The sequence below is a fragment of the Indicator indicator genome, chromosome 11 (genome assembly GCF_027791375.1).
Source record: "Indicator indicator isolate 239-I01 chromosome 11, UM_Iind_1.1, whole genome shotgun sequence".
NCBI lineage: Eukaryota > Metazoa > Chordata > Aves > Piciformes > Indicatoridae > Indicator > Indicator indicator.
The window spans coordinates 3134934-3154380 of NC_072020.1; the positions used below are offsets into that span (position 1 = coordinate 3134934).

Genomic DNA, 19447 nt, shown 5'->3' on the forward strand with positions numbered 1-19447 from the left:
CGACCAGAGCTCCGCTCCCGACTCCTCCCGGGGCCCTGCGGAATGCGGCAGCAGCTCCGCGCGCGGGACAGGCAGCGCGCGCGCAGCAGGGCGCGCGCGAGGCAGGGGGAGCAACTGGCCCCTCCCGCCGCCACCGGGCCCCAGGGCGGTGCGTGCGTGAGCGGCGGGGCAGCGCGAGGGAAGGGGCGGGGCGCCGGGAGCCGCTGCCCGCCCCGCCGGGGAGCACCGCCCCCGCCCCCCCACGTGGCCAACCGGGCGGAGCAGGCCGGGGGAGTTGTAAGCAGCTGCCCCTTCGCCTTGTTACTACCGACCCGCCGGCTCCGTCCCCGCCCCGTGGCCTCCGGCCTCTGCCCGGGGGTGGGGGAACCTCCTCGCTGAGGACCACCTCCCGTTCCCTCCCCTCCGGCGCGGCACTCCCGGCCCCGGTGAGGACTATGCGGAGATGGCCGTCCCGACCCGAGGCAGGAACAAAGAGTCGCTGCCGCTCAGACCCGGGCAACAGCAGCAGCACCAATCGCCAGGCGCCAGCCCCGGGAGCGTCCGCGGGCGTCCGCCGCACTCTCCCGGCAGGCAGGTCCCCAGCGGGGCCCGCGCCATGCGGAAGGGAGGTGGCGGCCGGCGGGGAGCCAGGAGCGACCCCCAGAGACCCTTCAGGGAGGGGCCGGCGGCGGAGGGGGACCGGGACGTGCTGGGCCGCGGCCCCCTGAGGCTCCTGCGCATATGCAGAGACCAGTTCCGAGGTGAGGTGGGGAGTGAGGGGGGAAAGCCGCCCCTTCCCCCAAATCCTGCCCTCTTCCCGCTTCCTCTGCCCCGCTCGGCTGGAAGGGCAGCTCTTCCGCCTTGGGGAAGCGGCACGGGGCTCGGGCTCGCCTCCCACTCCTCTTTCCGGCCGTCGGCAGACTTCCCGGCCCGGCGCGGAAGCCCCAGGCGCACGGGCTGTGTTTTCAGTTCTGCCCGGGGAAGGGAGGCGGCGGGACTGCTCTTTTCGGCAGGGCGATGCCGGGACGGCGGGCAGCGGGTACCCCTGTGGTCTTACGGCGTTTGCCCAGGGGAGGGAGGCGAGAAGGCTGTGCCTGGCACTGCCCGGGGCAGCGGTCGCTTTCCCGCTCTTCCCGTGCCCGTCCTCTAGGTGGTCTAACGGGGGGAGGCTCAAAGAACCGCAGCTGGGAAGACAGACGCTGGTACCGGTGATAGCCGGGGGCGAGGGGAAGGAAAAGGGCTTTTTACCGCTTTAGCATCCTTTGGGGGAGAAAGGGGCGGACGTGCTGTTTGTGCAACTAACTCATGACTAGCTCAGGTTGTAGTGTTGGCATGACCGGCTTGTTTCGTGTTGAACCTCTGCTGAAAGGATGGAGGGTCGCTTGTCCTTTGAAAAGGCTGACTTTGTCTTGGAGCCAATTTGTCGGCCAAATATCTAGGTAGAAATCCTCTTTTGACAAGTTGTTTCGTAGAAGTTGTTTCAGGAATTAAAAACCTAATGATTTGCGTAGTCACCTTAACGGTCTGTCTGTGATGCTTAATAGTCACTTTAATAGTCTGTCTGTGGTGTTTAAAGCTTTTATGTGCAGCTGCTAACTTGCTGCTTGAAATTTCTTTCAGCTTTGTTGAAGTCTAGTCAAGATTTTTACAGGAAATTAGTGCTGCAGACTTGGCATAGATTTCCTCTTAGGGGAGGATGTTCTTAATTGATGCTTAAGGTATTTGTTTTCTTTCCACAGTGTTTGTTGATGACAGGAAGGCCTTCAACGTAAAAGCTGATAGCAAGATATGGCTCACTTTCCTTCTGGGTAAGTGGAAGGAATCCATTGCCAGAAAATAATCTTCTGTTTAATTTCTCTGGAATTGTAAACTGTACCAGAATATATTTGGAAATTTAACCTGAAAAAAAAACCAAACAAGTTTATGCTGAGGAGAAACAGGGAATAACTTTTTACCTGTTAACTTTTGTAAAGCTGTTACTGTAGCAGTTGATGTGGCATCAGAGTTGTTGGAGGAAAATGAATTGTCCAGGTACTGCTTATGGATCTGTCCTATCCAGTCATTAGTTTCTATGAAGACAAAACAAAAATCAAAGGAAAAAACAAACAAACAAAAAACCCAACTGAAAACCCACAAAAACCCAACCCCAAACCCAAACAACTCCTAATAAGAATATAATAAAAACAGCTCTTTTCGGGTAAGGCTTATGGATGGAGGAACATGCAACTGTAGAGGGGTATAAACTCAGACATGAATATCATTTGGAGTAAAGAATAAAATGGCTAATGGTCAGTGTCTTGAAAAAGGCTTTTGCAAAATTAAATAAGAAGTGCATCCCTAAAGCTAAAAGATGTGAAACAGCAGTATATTTGTCAGATGTGCAATTAGGTGTACTCTTAAAGGTATTCTATTGAAAAATGTCAGGGTATTCCAAAGATGCTGGTACTATTAATCACCCTACCAGTAGTGCTCCTTGCCAAAGGGACTTTCTTCAGTTTGATGGATTACATGGCAAAGTAGTAGCAGGGAAGCAACCTTTAGCTTACAAACTAATTGATGAATAAACTCTTCCTGAATTGCTTTGCTTACCTGTGTTTGTTCAGCGTTTCCTCGTCTGGTAGTTGCTTAAACGGTGCAGAAGCATTTAACTGACATTCAGAGTTGAAAAATGCTTTTCTTGGTTTGAAATTTGAGAGCAGATTAGGTAGAGAGGGCTCTATAACCCAGAAAACAAATTCCATATTTCAGGAATCTATGGTTTTTAATAGGTCTGAACCCTTTAGTGTGTAATAGTATACAAGAATATAAAGATACTAAATGTGCAGTAGTGGGGTTTGGTTAGTTTTAGTGGTATTTGAATTTGAGATGTTTTGTTTAAGCTTTAAGGTCTAGATTTTAAAAGCAGAGGTTCCCACAGTGGGACCTAGTTTTGTTATAAGTTTGTTTGTTTTTTTTTTTTTTCCCCCCTCTTAAATTTCCAATTTACATGCAACAGTAAAGCTGTCATAGTATGAAGGACATTCTTACACAATGTTGTTATGTTGTTTTTTTATTTTAAATAGTCATTGAATTGAGGCCTTATTCTTGAAGATACCCTTTGTAGATTGCACAGAATCTCACAATGAAACATCTTGACTAAGCTGCAGGTGTAGTCAATGTTTGCACATTTCCTCCTTGTTCCCAATTCTGCTCTGTTCCTACCTAGTCCCTCTGGGGATCCTTGAAAAGTATTAATCTATTTCAAGTACATTTCATGTCCAGTTGTTCTGTTGGTGAGTTCTGTGTATTATGTAGCAAATTTCCACAATTAGAATGCTCTTTATGTGCTACTCATGTTGCTATTCTTAGAACAGAGCACAGGTGAAAATAGGAAATCAGATTTTATATAATAGCCCTCCTAGCCTGCAGAAATTCTCATCATATTCTTAGGTTGGAGGAGAAAATGGCATCTGCCAGTTCAAGTATATAACAGCTGTAGCTAAGTAGCATTAGAACTGTAATGTTCCTTTCCTGTCCTTCATTCCTTCCTGAGCTCAAAGGGATCAAAGGATGGTGATTTAAAAGAGCTGATCTGCCTAGTTTCCATCAGAAACTAGCTTAATGTGAGTCTGGAGTCAGGCTGTTGAGAAACCCCCATTTGGAGTCATAGTGGAAGTCTGTGAATTAAGCACATTGTCTCTTAAATTGTGAGCAATTACACAAATTGCTGGGTGATTGTGAAAGGTCTCCATTTTATAAGAGAGCGATATTGTGAAGTTTGGTAGGGTTGGATAGGAAATTCTCCAAAATAACTCTCAATGTATTTGCACTTGAACATCCTGATTTTGAACTGAGGTGAAGGGAAGAATCAGATTTAAATGCACTGTTTCCTTTATAAAATAAGTGGTATGTTTGAATCTGCAAATTAATTGCCTATTGAAATGTAATTTCCATATTAGTAAATACTTTGCAACAGTAAAATACTGCATGTTTGGCTCATTAGGAACCACGTGAACAGTGCTGGTAGCTAGTGTGCATTTGTATTGACTTTGCTATTTATTGTTTCCTAACATGTGGTCTGTCTTAAAATTGATATATTTTAAAATATTTATATATATTTTTAATAGATAGGCTGTGTGTACATGTTTAATGTATTTCAGCATCAAATCTTATTGGGAGCCTTAGAATTGTTGCTGAGAAATGAAATAACTCTTTGTGCAAATGTGAGATTCAAGAACTAAGAAAGGTTATGGGCTACCCTGTTTCTTTTCACACAGTGACTGCAAAATTTCTTTCTTTATGGAATGTGATTTGCTGTGCTGTAGCTTACCTAGAATTTCATATTATGTCCATATCAGCTTTTCTGGGAAAAAAAAAAGAGAATGAGAACTATCACTATAAAAAGGATTATAGCTCCTGAAAGCTTCCTAAGGCTTTAAATTCCGCTTAATCTGAACTCTGTTGAGCAATCCTTTGGTGATTTTTGTTTTATTTTTTTCTGAAAAGTGTGTGTGTAGAAAATGTAAAGTTTTAAATGAAAACTTGTGGTCATTTTCTAATTGAAATCCAGGCTTCTCTTTGAGAAAACTACTTCAATAATTGAAGGGGAGCTGGAAAATCTCTTAAGGAGGTTTCAGTGTGGTATTGTACAGCCTCAACTACTAGGTGTAGTATGTAACTTGAGGTAAATGTTAAATTGTACAGGCAAGTTGTTTAGAAATTAGGGTTAGGGGTTTTTCCCCCCCTTAGGTAATTTTTTTTTCTTGTCTTGCCCAATTTCACTTCATGTCTTTGTATGTAAAACTTTAAAATTGAGGTTCATAAATGTAGTTTTATTGCATTACGGAATTGTGGAGTCTTTTGAGTTGGAAAGGAAATGCAATGGTCATCTAGTCCAACCCTCCTGCAGTGAGCAAGGACATCTTCAATGAGATCAAGTTTCTCAGAGAGCCATCCAGCCTGACATGGAATGTGTCCAGGGATGAGCATTCTACCACCTCTCTGGGCAACCTGGGCCAGTGTTTCACCATCCTCACTGTAAAAAATGTCTTCCTTCTATCCAGTCTAAATCTCCCCTCTTTTAGTTTAAAACTGTCACTCCTTGTCCTTTGCAGCAGGCCTTATTTTTTAGATTTTTTCCTAGGCTCCCTTTAAGTATTGAAAGGCTGCAATGAGGCCTCCCTGGAGCCTTCTCTTCTCCAGGCTGAGCTCCAACTGCCTCAGCCTTTCTTACTACCTGTGGTGGCAATGATTACAAGTACTGCCAGCAGCAGCATTGTGGTGACAATGATTACAAATGCTGCCAGCAGCAGCAGCACTTCTGGGCTCAGTGTTGGAGGAGTATGTGGTTTGGGAAGGGGCATGAAGTGTCCATCCCCTCCACTCCCCTTCCACATGCATTTTGTTGGGTTTGCAAGGGTGTTTTTTCTTTCCCTTATTCCTGCAATTTTCCAGAAGCAGAGCACCATATGCATATGACATGCAGTCTGAACACATGCACGTTCACTAGCTCTCTGACTATATTCTGCATCAGTGTGTGGGCCTTTGATGTATGCTTTAGCTTTGTGCAAGCAACTTGACCTGTTCCACGTCGTCAGAGAGGCGAGGAGCGTGCCTGTGAGCTGGAGGAGGTGTTTGAACATCAGCACCCTGGAGAGGGACACAGTGCTCAGCACCTTTCTGTCTCCAGCTGGCAGTGAGCAGGGAGGGTGGTTGTCATCTCTGCTTTCTCTCTGCTCTGTATAGCCTGTGGATAAGAAGGCTTTTCATTAACCATACATATTTTCTTGGTTCAAAGGCAGCCAGTCTACCTGACTTTGCTATGGCAGAGAGACACTGTGTGCCTAGAGGGCAATCAAGACATCTTCAATCTAGAAGGAGCACTGTGGTTCCCCTAAATGCCTTTATCCCTCAGTCAAGCTGAGATTCAGTGGTGACCTCTGAATGTGTTGGGAATGCCACCCAAGCAAAACGGATTGGCTTCTGCTCTCTGTGGATCTTATTATGCTCAAGAAATCACAGACCTAAGCTGTTTGTCCACCACTTTATCATCATTTGTCTTTTCCCCTTGTCCCTTAGATTGCCTGGTCTGTAGCCACATGCCAACAATGCAGATAGCATCTGGATGGACAAATGGAATGTTATTCCATGTAGAGTCTGCCTTTGTTAGCAGTTATAATCTCAGCTGGATTTATTTTGGTTCTCGTGGTCTGTTTGGATCTCTCAAATTTACTGCACAATGTACTCTGGAAATGAATCACTGAATTACCCAGGTTGGAAAAGACCTTTAAGAGCATCAAGTCCAACCTATCATCCAACACCATCTAATGAAGCTTTATTTTATTTCTTCATCAGGAGAGAAACAAACATGACAAACAAAGGCTCAGTCCACTTTGTACAGGCTAATCTAATGTGAGAATTCACAAATTTATCACTTAAGGCATGAAGTTTCTAGCTCACAATTTCTCTAATTAGCAGTTTGTAACTTCCAACTTAAGTAGCTGTGAGCAAAACAGTTACACAGCTTGTGGTGCAAGTGCCCTTCCCTCCTCTTTCATCACAGTGCCAGTGCCCCCTGTAGCACACCAGGAAGCACAAAATCCTCAGCAGTCCAGCTGCTGCTGGATCTGCTTCAAAAAGCTTTCTGGGTAAGATGATGTATTTATAAATTCCAGCTTGAGAGTTTGGTCTGTATCATTTCCATGAGTGAGCAGATTCTGAAGAAGCTGCCAGATGATCAATATGTGAAGATTGTGGCTGCAGGAAAGAGTGAGCTGCAGGTGACAGTGGCAGCATTATGGCCTTTAGCCCTTTCTGGCCACTGGGTCCTGCCTGTGCATTGCCCTTGCTTTGACCTAACGTTGTGGCTCCTAGCATGCAGCAGGCCTTAGCATGAGTTAAGGAGCAGGACTTGAGTTAACAGTCACAGTAAGTATCTTAAAAATGTTAGAAATATTTGTGCTTCTTAAAAAAAAAAAAAAAAAAAAGCTTATAATTTCCATGTGTTACTGATAGCTGAAATGCTTGTGATGGATCAACTTGAGTGCTGCAGGGTATAGGTGGGGACATTGCCTGTTGCTGCATACCAACAGCATAAATCCAGGTTTTTAAACAGCTGGCCTTGAAATTTAGTTTAGTTTTCTGTTCTCTTCCTTTGGAGGCTGAGCACCTCTGTGGATCTCTGAAATAGTACTGTAATGACTTTAATGAACACGACTTCATGTTCAGTTATTTCAGTATTTTGAGTAACTTGACACATTTTGTTTCCTTTACAGCTGCTTTTGCAGGAGTCCTACATTGGTAAGGTTAAATTTATCACTTGAGAGTAATATGATATTTTTAAAATGTATTTTTTTGGACTTATATTTAGACAAGCTATTGGGATAATTTTTTTATTTCAGTTTTTCCTCTCAAAACCAAATTGTTGTCTGCAGAGTGAATAGTTCTGGTTCTTGTGAAGCTGATGTGAAAAGTTTCTTAAAAGACTGTTCAGTGAAGATTGAAGCAGCTTGCTTTACAGGTGGAAAATTGTTGCTTATCTATACAAATTCAGATGCATTTCCACTAACAGGCCTTTTTTTTACTCTCAGTGGGTTTTGAAAGTCCAGGTAAATCCTTTCAACTTTCCCCTATGTTGTGCTTGTTTAGATTCTATTTTAATTTCTTGGGTTTACATCATGTTTTCTCTCACCTCTTCAGGCCAGTGCTTTCTTTGTGTAGAGAAAAATGGCCTTTTGTCTACTTTTTGTCAATGTAATCCTTGAATCCTTGTGTTGTGGGTTCCATCCTAATCCTCACCCTTTTTTTTAAAAGTAGGATAGACTTGGAACAGAATGACTTCTGTAGTGAATTTCACCAGCTGCTTTTGCAGAGATAGAAAGTAACAGTTTCTGCCACTGTTTTTGTTTCCTAGCTCAAAAAGGGCTATTAATTTTTAGCAGTTTGTTTCTTCCAAAGTTCTGTTCAGAATCATAGTCATGTGCATTGCTCTGGTTCCCACCCTTGCTGGAGATGAAGCTTCTCTTGGAAGCTGCAAGTTTTGCCTCCAAAATTATTTGCCTTTTCTCTGTCCTTTTTTATTTTCCTCCCCATTTATAGTTCCCCCTTTGTTTATATAGATGAATTTGCCATCAAATGTACATTTATAATGGCAGATACCTGCCTTTGAATAAAATGAGGAAAGACTTTTGTGGGGAAAAAACTTACACCACTCCTATTTGCACCCTTATTTTTGCCAGTTTTTAATCTGCAATTCTTTGTATTAGATATTTGTATTTTCTTTACCTGGCATGTAGGCTCAGTAGCCTTATCAATATGAAACTTTTGATCTTTAAGTGTCTATACATAAGTCAGAATAAATTAAAGTACTATCATTAATTCTATAGTAGAGTTTAATAACTGCTTTTATGAGTTGGTATTCTTTTCCATTTCAAATAATCTCAATGGAGGAGAAAATGGATGTGATGGAGTAGGTTGCAAGAGGTGGGGAGAGGAGTGGGTTGCAAGAGGTGGGGAGAGGAGTGGGTTGCAAGAGGTGGGGAGAGGAGTGGGTTGCAGGAGGTGGGGAGAGGAGTGGGTTGCAGGAGGTGGGGAGAGGAGTGGGTTGCAGGAGGTGGGGAGAGGAGTGGGTTGCAGGAGGTGGGGAGAGGAGTGGGTTGCAGGAGGTGGGGAGAGGAGTGGGTTGCAAGAGGTGGGGAGAGGAGTGGGTTGCAAGAGGTGGGGAGAGGAGTGGGTTGCAGGAGGTGGGGAGAGGAGTGGGTTGCAGAGGTGGGGAGAGGAGTGGGTTGCAAGAGGTGGGGAGAGGAGTGGGTTGCAAGAGGTGGGGAGAGGAGTGGGTTGCAAGAGGTGGGGAGAGGAGTGGGTTGCAAGAGGTGGGGAGAGGAGTGGGTTGCAGAGGTGGGGAGAGGAGTGGGTTGCAAGAGGTGGGGAGAGGAGTGGGTTGCAAGAGGTGGGGAGAGGAGTGGGTTGCAGAGGTGGGGAGAGGAGTGGGTTGCAAGAGGTGGGGAGAGGAGTGGGTTGCAAGAGGTGGGGAGAGGAGTGGGTTGCAAGAGGTGGGGAGAGGAGTGGGTTGCAAGAGGTGGGGAGAGGAGTGGGTTGCAAGAGGTGGGGAGAGGAGTGGGTTGCAAGAGGTGGGGAGAGGAGTGGGTTGCAAGAGGTGGGGAGAGGAGTGGGTTGCAAGAGGTGGGGAGAGGAGTGGGTTGCAAGAGGTGGGGAGAGGAGTGGGTTGCAAGAGGTGGGGAGAGGAGTGGGTTGCAAGAGGAGTTTGTAAATGAACTTTCGGTCTTCCCTGAATGTTTTGCCAGCTGTTCCTTGGTCTGTATGATTTAATACAAGTTCTACAACACTGAATTAAGAGTTTTAACTATTGTTGTTATTTTTTTCCCCCCCCTAGGTATCACATAACAACCCTCTTTGAAAACGATCGTCATTTTTCTCACCTCTCAACACTAGAGAGAGAAATGGCTTTTCGCACGGAAATGGTTAGCTTGTGTTTCAGTAAAAAGGCAGTGATTGGAAAACTTCTGACTCTAACCCTGTGATCATGGACTTCCCAAAATTTCTTAGTACCTTCTGGATAAGTAGCTATATTGAGACCTTGCAACTAACATGCATTAGACTTTGACACACAGAGCGTTTGTGTGGCGTGTAGCTGATCGCTGTGAATGTCTCTCTTCACAGTTCACTTAGAATATGTCCTTCAGAGTCATACTTTGAAATTCTAAACTACAGAACTTAAAGTACTTATGAGCTTACTTTAAGTTATGTCCTGTTATGCAGCTGGGATTTTTGAGTAGTTTTGTAATAGGTGTCTGCGTATCACAGAATCAACCAGGTTGCAAAAGACCTCAGATCATCAAGTCCAACCGCTCCTCTCACACATACAGACACTGGGTGGACAAACACTGCACATGCTTTCAGAGAACTAACATCTTAAAATGTAGCCAAGACTTGGTCCAAACTTCACTTAACTGTTGCATGATCTCTAAGCTGCTAAAATACAGGGTATAAGAATGTTACTTTAATGCTACTAGAACTGGTACACTGGATTTGAAGAGCAGTTATAATTCCTCTGAAACAAACTCAAAATTAAACCAGCAGAATATTTCTATCTTTTATTTCCCTCTAAAGGTAAAAATACCAGAATCTGAGGGTTTTGTTTAAACTCTTGCAACTTCTTATTTTACTCTATAGCTCACTAAACATCAATATTAACCTTCCTTACCCAGAGCTTTCCAATTCTAAATGCAATTTCTAAGTCTAGCCTTTCACAACTCATTTCACTTCTGAATCTTTGCTTCAATTCACTTCTCATCTGCAAACAAACATTGCAGTGCCCTCTGACTCCATGCAAAGTTTGACAGAAACTTCACTTACTATGTGTATACCTTTTATTTTGAGACTTATGAAAAGCTATGCTCTAGTGCATAGTGAGCAGCCCAAGTGAGGCATTGCCAGATGTTTTATGAAACAAGAGTGAAAGAAAGCCACATGCGTGTTTTGGTGGCATTGACTGCTGGAATGTGTCCAGAGGAGGGCCATAAAGATGATCACAGGGCTGGAACACCTCCCCTCTGGGGATGGGCTGAGAGATTTAGAGTTGTTCAGCCTGGAGAAAAGGCAGCTCTGGGGAGACCTTAGAGTGGCCTTCCAGTACTTGAAGGGGGGGCTATAAGAAAGCTGGGAAGGGACTTTTGACAAGGGCTTGTTGTGATAGGATGAGGGGGAATGGATTGAAGCTCGAAGAGGGTAGATTTAGACTAGATATTAGGAAGAAATTCTTTACGGTGAGGGTAGGGAGACAGTGGAGCAGGTTGCCCAGGGAGGTTGTGGCATATGTTCAAGGCTAGATTGGATGAAGCCTTGAGCAACTGGGTCCAGTGGGAGGTGTCACTGCCCATGGCAGGGGGGCTGGAACTAGATGATCTTTAAGGTCTCTTCCAACCTAAACCATTTAATGAATCTGTGAATCTTTTAGTTATATTACAGAATTTGATTAAAAAACAAAACTTGTTTATGAAGGATAAATGACCTCTTTGATCATAAATACTCATTCTGCTCTCCTTTAGGGTCTTTATTATTCCTACTTCAAGATCATTATTGAGGCCCCATCGTTTTGGAATGGAGTGTGGGCAATTATGAATGACAGACTGACTGAATATCCTTTAGTGATTAACACCTTACAGAGGTTCAATCTTTACCCAGAGGTAAGCCATGTTTTGTTTTGTTTTGTTTTGTTTTTTTTAAACAATAATCTCTGATAAATCTTTGGGTTCTTTAGATTTGACTACAAATGTGTAAGAAATGTTACTCTGGGAGAAGTGGTTTTGAAGGATATAATGATTAATGAAATGTTGCTTCATCACCTTGTTTTACTTCCAGGCTTAAAATGAGGAAGTTTTTTTCATTCATTGTGAGCAGTTCTCAGACTTGATGTATGTCTAATCAAATGTGAATGCTTTCTAGATCTTAGTATTCCCTGCCCTAAAGTTGCAATCCAATTCTGTACTTCTGGTTGTGTTTTCACTGAAAGCAAGTAACTTGCTGACATTGTGTACGTCAGGAAATAGGACATCCACAGTGTCAGTAGTAAGTGACAATAATGCCTGCAGCGATACAGGTACTGGGAAGTTGTTTTGCTGTGCATTTTGTGTAACACATCACAGTTCACTGTGGCCCCTAAAAAAACCCTGTGAAAACAGTCTGCTTGCATGTTGCAAAAGAAACTCATCTGTGGAAGCCTGACTGCTGTTGTTCTGTAGGTACTTCATGTTAGACTTGATTAAATTCCATTCCTGCTCTTTTTTTTTTGTTTGTTTGTTTGATTTTTTTTTTTGTCACTAAAAAGAATCTGTTTAAATACAGCAATGTTTGTTTTTCTTTCTCTTCTGGTGTTGCCAGTGTGTCTCATACATTTTGCAAACTCCTTTGGTTAATGTACGTTTCTGGAACTCCATGTGTCTGCACCAGCTTTTTTTTTTTTTTTTTTTGGAGAATCAGGGCTAACAATGGCTGTAATTGTTGGGTACTAGCATTTATATTCCTTCTCCTGCTGTGTTGGAGCAGAGCTGCTTTCAGGAACTGTGTGTCTTAAGAGTTCTCAGCGTGCAATGTATTTATACAGCTTGCCTGTAGTGGTTTCACTTGCTTCTTGGTTGCTCTGAAAGAGCTAAATGCTGGAGGTGGGCAATTTCTGTTACTTTCTAAATGCTAGAGGTGGGCAATTTCTGTTACCTTCTAACTTGGTTTTGTGTGTGTTTGGAATTTTGATGGTTGAGTTTCATAGAATCATATCATGGTTAGGGTTGGAAGGGACCTCCAAAGGTCATCTAGTCCAACCCCTCTGCAGTAAGCAAGTACATCCTCCACTAGATCAGGTTGCTGAGAGCCTTGTTGAGCCTCACCTTGAATACCTGAAGAGTTTGGTGGTTTTATTCTTTTTTAACTGAAAATGCACACGTTCCCAATGCTGCCTTATTTGAATACTATAAAGTTATTTTCTTCAGATGAGAGACTAACTGACTTCAGCTACAGTCTGACTAGAAAAAATCCAAGGCAGCTGGTCAAATGAACTTGCTCCTAGAGAATAACCATGAAAGATGACTGAGTAAATTAGATGATGGCATCAAAATGAGCAATTGTGGCTGTTGCTCTGGATGAACTTTAGGTAGATGACTGTGCTAAATGTGTTGGCTTCTCTGTTTATTCAGAGTTTTCTAGGTTTGTACTGGTTCATACAATTTGGTGATAAGATTCATTCATCTTTTATGTGCTTATGTGAGCATACAAAGCAGACAAAACAGCCTGCTCTGCTCCTTTCAGTCATTTATGCTTGATACCCACCTCAACATGAGGAGGAACTTCTTCACTGTGAGGCTCCCAGAGAACTGGAACAGGCTGCCCAGAGAGGTTGTGGAGTCTCCTCTGGAGACTTTCAAGCCCCATCTGGATGAGTTCCTGTGTGACCTGTGCTGGATTCTATTGTCCTGCTCTAGCAAGGGGGTTGGACTCAATACTCTTTGGAGGTCCCTTCCAACCCCTAACATCCTGTGACCCTGTGATCCCAGACTTCCTGTAAAGAGATCTTTTCCAAAGTGTATTTCTTGAGTGTTGTTTCCATTTAACTACCTCCATAAAACTGTCCCTAGGTGCAACTTGATATTAGAAGTGTGTTCTCCAAATCTATCTAATTTCATTTATGATTGGAGTGGGGGCTGGGTGGTGGGAAGACACTTGTGGGATATATTTGTTGGCAGTGGATTTTTTTCCTTCTGATACTCAGTATCCAGGCTTGTTTTCTCCAAGTGTTTCATTTCCTGTTTGACATTTTAGGATCTTTACAACTCTTTCAGCCCAATAGTAGCACTAAGGCTAGATTTTAGTATAAATTGCTGTTTAGTGGATTTCAAAACTAATTGCATTGAAAATAGCTTTGAAATCCACTTGCTAAACAAGGTGTTAGACACACAAAGTAGAAAATTTGCCTGCATGTGCAGCCAGTACTAGCCATGAATGTTTCCACAGAAGAAAAGAGAAGGTGAAGTGAATCCATAGCAATCATCTACATCATCCATATAAGCAGTGAAACAAAACAGTCTATCAAAAGCAACAAGTCAGTCTTTGTAGTTATACAATGTTATAGTCCCAGTAAAGTCTTGCTTTTCCAGGTATTTGGGTTGTTCCAGTAGTTGGTTTGTTGTTTCCATCTGTGACCCCTGATGCAAAATGGCAGAGAGATAATGTGTTAGTTTCTGTGCTGGACAGATCATGTGTTAAGTTTACTTTCTGGCTGTTCATAGAATCATAGAATCAGTCAGGGTTGGAAGGGACCTCAAGGATCATCCAGTTCCAACCCCCCTGCCATGGGCAGGGACACCTCACACTACAGCAGGCTGGCCAGAGCCTCATCCAGCCTGGCTGCAAACACCTCCAGGGATGGAGCCTCAACCACCTCCCTGCACAACCCATTCCAGGCTCTCACCACTCTCATGGGGAAGAACTTCTTCCTCACGTCCAGCCTGAATCTCCTCACTTCCAGCTTTATTCCATTCCCCCTAGTCCTATCACTCCCTGATATCCTAAAAAGTCCCTCCCCAATATAGCTTTCTTGTAGTCCCCTTCAGATCCTGGAAGGCCACAAGAAGGTCACCTTGGAGCCTTCTCTTCTCCAGACTGAACAGCCCCAACTCTTTCAGTCTGTCCTCATAGCAGAGGTGCTCCAGCCCTCTGCTCGTGTTCATGGCCCTTCTCTGGACACCTTCCAGTACCTCCAGATCCCTCTTGTAATACGGGCTCCAGAACTGGACACAGAATGTTTGATATTCCTCTGTGTGGCCTGCCCACAGAGTTCTCCTGGGTCTGAGAGCCAGGCTTTTGTTTTCCAAGTTTTACATTTGCTGCCTCATCTGACATGGGCCAGTAGACATTCCAAAAATGCCATTGTGCTCTAGCTGACCTAGCAATTTTGTGCTACTCACTTGTTTCCATTTCTATGCCCATGATGCAAAGTAGCTTTTGGAAAAAAAAAAAAAAAAAAAAAGTTTGCATTTTGCATGAATCATAGAAACTTGCAGGTTTGAAAATACTTTCAAGATCATCAAGTTCAACTGTAAACTGTCTTTGGTGAATAAAACTTGAGACATCATGATTATATTCAGATTTTCCAGCCATACTTCTACCAAGAATTAAAATATAAATGGGAGTTAGAGCTTGACAAGGGCTAGTGCAGGACTTGTCCTGCAAGGCAGTGAATGCCACCAACTCTAAGTCAACAGCTCTCAGCTTGTAGAATTTTTTTGGTTGGAGGAGACCCTTCAAGATCATCAAGCCCAACCATTGACTCATCACTGCCAGGTCACCACTAAGCCATGTCCCTCAGCACCACATCTATACATCTTTTAAATATCTCCAGGGACTCCACTACTTCCCTGGACAGCCTGTTCCAGGGCTTGACAACCCTTTCAGTGAAGAAAAATTTTTATAATATCCAATCTAAACCTCCCCTGGCACAACCTGAGGCCAGTACCTCAGCTGGTACTTTTTTAGGGAGTATTCATGAGTGGTAACATCTGCAGCAGACACAAACCCTTGTGGCTAAAACATGAAGTTGATAAATCAATGACATTTTTGTGTGCAATACTGGTTCAAAGGGTTTTGGTTGTTTTATGCTTAAGGTAATGTCAGCTTCAGGGTTACTGATGCAAATAGACAGATGTCTCTAAGCTGCCTTCTAATATGCATTCTGTTGTTAGTGTACAGTCTGCAGTCAGGTGATAAGAGGAAAGATTTGGATTTGTGTCCCCAGTCCTGTTATTGCCTGTCTGGAGATGGGACAAGTGTCTGGTTCATGTAAGCACACAGACAGATCTGTGCCAGGGCACAGATTTCCAGAAAGCCTCAGGGAATTCTGGTCAATGGACTTTGCAGGTCAGTATATTGAGGAAGGGAGTCTTGGTCTAGAAACATGTAGCTATGTTTTAAATATAAAAATCTACAGTGTAGGAGTGTAAAGGCCAGAGGTGAAGAGAGCTATGATGCTGGAGCCCTGGTATTAAAAAATAATGAATTATAGAATCTCAGAACAGTTGAGATGGGAAGGGATGTCTGAAGATCATTTAGTCTCAACATTGCTTAAAGCAGGGTGAAGTAGAGCAAGTTGCTCAGGGCCATATCTCTGCTTTCATTTTGAGTATTTCAACCTCTGGGCAACTTGTTCCAGTGTTTGACCACCCCTGAAAGAAAGTATTTTTTTTTCTTATATATGAAGTGCAATTTTCTGTGTTTCACTTCATGTTCATCATCTCTTGTCAACCAAAAAGCATCTCAGTCATCTTTACTCCATGTCCTTCTTGTTTTGGGCAGCCCCAAACTGGACTCAGCACTGGTGGTACAGTCTCGGCAGTGCTGAGTAGAGGGGAAGGATCAACTTCTTGTCTTAGTGATCTACAGCTGAGGATACATTCAGTTTGTTCTGCTCAGATAGAATTTGTCTGCCAGGACTTGCAGGTCCTGTTCTGCAAAACTGCTTTTTATCTGGCCAGCTCCAGTCTGCAGTGGTTCATGGTGGTGGTGTTCCCTCCTGCTGCAGGACTTTGCATTTGGCTTTTGTGAGATTCCCATTTCTCTGCCCTGTTGATGTCCCTATGAACTACTCCTTCCACGTGTGTTGTGTGCAGACTTAGGGAGGATGTTCTCTGGTACCATCATCCAGAGCAGAACTGGCACCACATTAAAAAATCATCCACAAGTGTCCCTTCATTCTACCTAGACAGAAGGTTATGAAGTTGGGCGGGTGTGATTTCCCCTTTGGAAGTCCTTGCTAATGGCTTCAAAATGGGCTGCCCAGAAAGGCTGTGGAGTCTCCTTCTCTGGAGACATTGAAAACTTGCCTGGATGTGTTCCTGTGTGACCTGCTCTAGGTGACCCTGCTGTGTCGGTGTGAGCTGAAATTCCCCCCCCACTGACAATAACCAGGCTAGCTCAGTCTGGAAGCAAATGAAAAGCTGTATTTACAAGCAGATGAAATGCAATGAATATGTACTAATATACAAAATTCACAACATTTACAAATATATACAATCAACAGAAAAGCACAACCGATCTCCCTTTGCTTCCCCCCAAGGGGACCCTCCCAAAGGGGCCTCCCTCTCCCAGGAGCTTCCCCCCCAGACCCCCCTGGACAGAGAAGCAGAGTTAGTTAGAGCAGAAAGTTGTTAACTTAGCTGCCAAGGTCAGTACGTGTTATCTTCAGCCAGAAGAGAAGAAGAAACAGCAGCCAGACAGCCCAGCAACTGCCCCCACTGCCGAACGCAGAATGTGCAGAATGCCTACTTTGTTTTGGGTAATAGTTCTTAAACATTTCTATCTATCCAATGGAAGTGTTTAGAACAATCGTTATTTTGCTTTCTTACACCCAATAGTGACTTATTTACATTCTTTCACTTTCTCTGTTCTGAACTTTGCAAGGAAAAATTAAAAAGACAGTTTCAAACCATCACACCTGCTTTGGCAGGGGGGTTGGACCAAATAATCTTTTGAGGTCCCTTCCAACCCCTAACATTCTGTAATTCTGTGATTCCAGTCCTTTTAGTCCTTAGTATGTTTGGAAGTGGTTTCTATGAGGGTTTCCTCCATCATGCTCTCAGAGGTCAAGGTGTAATTCTTTTTGTTTCTTTCATGCCCTTCTTGGAGAGAGAAGTGATGTAGAGAGTTTTATTAATTGTATGGAGAAAAAAAATAGAGAGAATCATCCTTCTTGTACATGTTTTCTGTGACACAGGGCTGAGACAGCTAATATTGCAGTGGTGAAATGTATTTTCAGCCTGGCAACCCCTGGGTTATAACTTTCAAAGCAGCTCAACTGGAATGGCCCCATTACTCATTTATGAACTCTATAAAAGTCAGTTATATCCTGACAAAATAGCCTGGTAATGTTAACTGGTGACTTTGCTGTGAGATGAGTCCTCATTTTTCTGTCTGTAAAAATCCTGATGTTTTCTTTGTCAGGCATTGAGATTTAATTTGGTTGTTGGATGTAACCTTTGCATGGAAAATGAAAATGCTGTCTTGCATTGCATCTGGAAGCCCCTCTCTAATGCATGCTTAAATTTAACCTATCAAAGTTTACCTGAGTAAAACATCCTGGAGATTTGGTCTGTTAATATTCTTGCCATGCAGGAAAAAAACCCCAACCAAACAAAGAATTAATTGCTTTTAATGGATTTAATTTGGCCAACTCTCCTCTGTCAACAAAGTCTGGGATTTTAATAGCTGATGAATAAAACTAGTTAAGTGGATAACCTTCCAAACAATCTTGAAATACATGCTTTTTGCCAGCATTTGCAGGTTGATGCAGGAAATGATTTGTGTCTTAGGGCAGGCATAATTTGAAGTCTGTTAATGAATACTTATGTTGGATGCCCTTAGGAAATTATGGTCAAAAATGCTAAGGAGCTGAGATAAATCTTGAGGTTAAAGAAAAACATCCTGGATGAGGGCCTGTTGTCATAAGAGGCTACCTTGGGCGTTGAGCTAATCTCAGAGTCCCTTTTCAGAAACTTGAAATCCTCTTTTCCACCCAGGTGGTCCTCGCCAGCTGGTACCGCATGTACACGGCCGTTATGGATTTCCTCGGGGTGCCCACAAAGACCTGTTGGACTGTAAACAGAGGAAAGGGCCTTAGTCCTGTTGAAAGCTGTGAGGGTGAGTTGTCTTAATCTAAGTTTCTTCCTGGAAATGTGTGATTGTGGCTGCATGTGTTTCAGGAGCAATAAATACATACCTGTGTCTTTGTCACTGGCATTGTTTCACAGTATATCAGAGGTTGGAAGGGACCTCAAGAGAGCATCCAATCCAACCCCTCTGCCAGAGCAGGATCACTTAAGGTAGTCTGCACAGGAATGCATCCAGGTGGGTTTGGAAAGTCTCCAGAGAAGGAGACTCCACAACCCCCCTGGGCAGCCTGTTCCAGGGCTCTGTCACCCTCACTGGAAAGAAGTTTCTCCTCATGTTGAGGTGAAATATTCTGTGTTCAAGTTTGAACCTGTTGTTCCTTGGCTTATCACTGTGAACCACCAAAAAGAGCCTGGCCCCCTCCACTTGACACCCACCCCTCAGCTACTGATAGACATTGATGAGATGCCCCTCTCAGTCTTCTCTTCTCCAGACTAAACAGCCCCAGGGCTCTCAGTCTCTCTTCCCAGGGGAGATGCTCAAGTCCCCTAAGCATCCTGGTGGCTCGTTTGATTTGGCTCAGCCTGTGTTTTGGGTGAGTTCACCACAAAAGTGAGAAGCATGGAAAAAAAGAAAAAAAAAAGATACAAAGATACTTTCAAGAACAGCAGGGGTGAGAATGTGAGCTTTGCTTGTTAGACAGCACCTCCTACCTAGGTTAAATTCTTATACTGCACTTCAAAGCATCACAGTTGTAGTCTGAGCTTTCATATTCACAGAATCATAGAATTATTTAGGTAGGAAGAGACCTTTAAGATTGAGTCCAGCTGTTAACCCAGCACAGCCAAGTCCACCACTAAATCACACCACCTCTACACATTTTAAAATACCTCAAGGCATGATGACAACCACCTTATGTTGAGGTATACCTCCTATACCCTAGTTTGTACCTGTTGTTCCTTGTCTTCTCACTGGGCACCACCAAAAAGAGCCTGGCACCTTTACCCTGACACTCACCCCTCAGATCTTTATGTCTATTAGTAAGATTCCCTCTCAGCCTTGTCTTCTCCAGACTAAACAGCCCCAGGGCTCTCAGTCTTTCTTCATAGGAGAGATGCTCAAGTCCCTTCATCATCCTTGTAGCTCTCTGTTGGACTCTTACCAGCAGATCCCTGTCTCCTGGATGGGGGAGCCCAAAATTAGACACAGTATTCCAGCTATGGTCTCACTAGGGCAGAGTAGAGTGGGAGGAGAACCTCCCTAGCCCTGCTGGCCATACTTTCCTTGATGCACCCCAGGATACTGTTGGCCTTCTTGACCA

General features: G+C 43.7%; 1 protein-coding gene across 1 annotated transcript in view; it reads left to right on the forward strand.

Moving 5' to 3' along the window:
- Positions 1 to 442: 442 nt before the first annotated feature.
- The window catches only part of DPY19L1 (dpy-19 like C-mannosyltransferase 1), a 53483-nt gene continuing 34478 nt past the window's right edge, over positions 443 to 19447 (forward strand). Inside the window, exons 1-6 of the mRNA XM_054384959.1 lie at positions 443 to 740; positions 1719 to 1787; positions 7233 to 7257; positions 9350 to 9437; positions 11025 to 11162; positions 18036 to 18156. Of these exons, the coding sequence (XP_054240934.1) occupies positions 443 to 740; positions 1719 to 1787; positions 7233 to 7257; positions 9350 to 9437; positions 11025 to 11162; positions 18036 to 18156 (739 nt within the window). The remainder of the gene's footprint in view (positions 741 to 1718; positions 1788 to 7232; positions 7258 to 9349; positions 9438 to 11024; positions 11163 to 18035; positions 18157 to 19447) is intronic.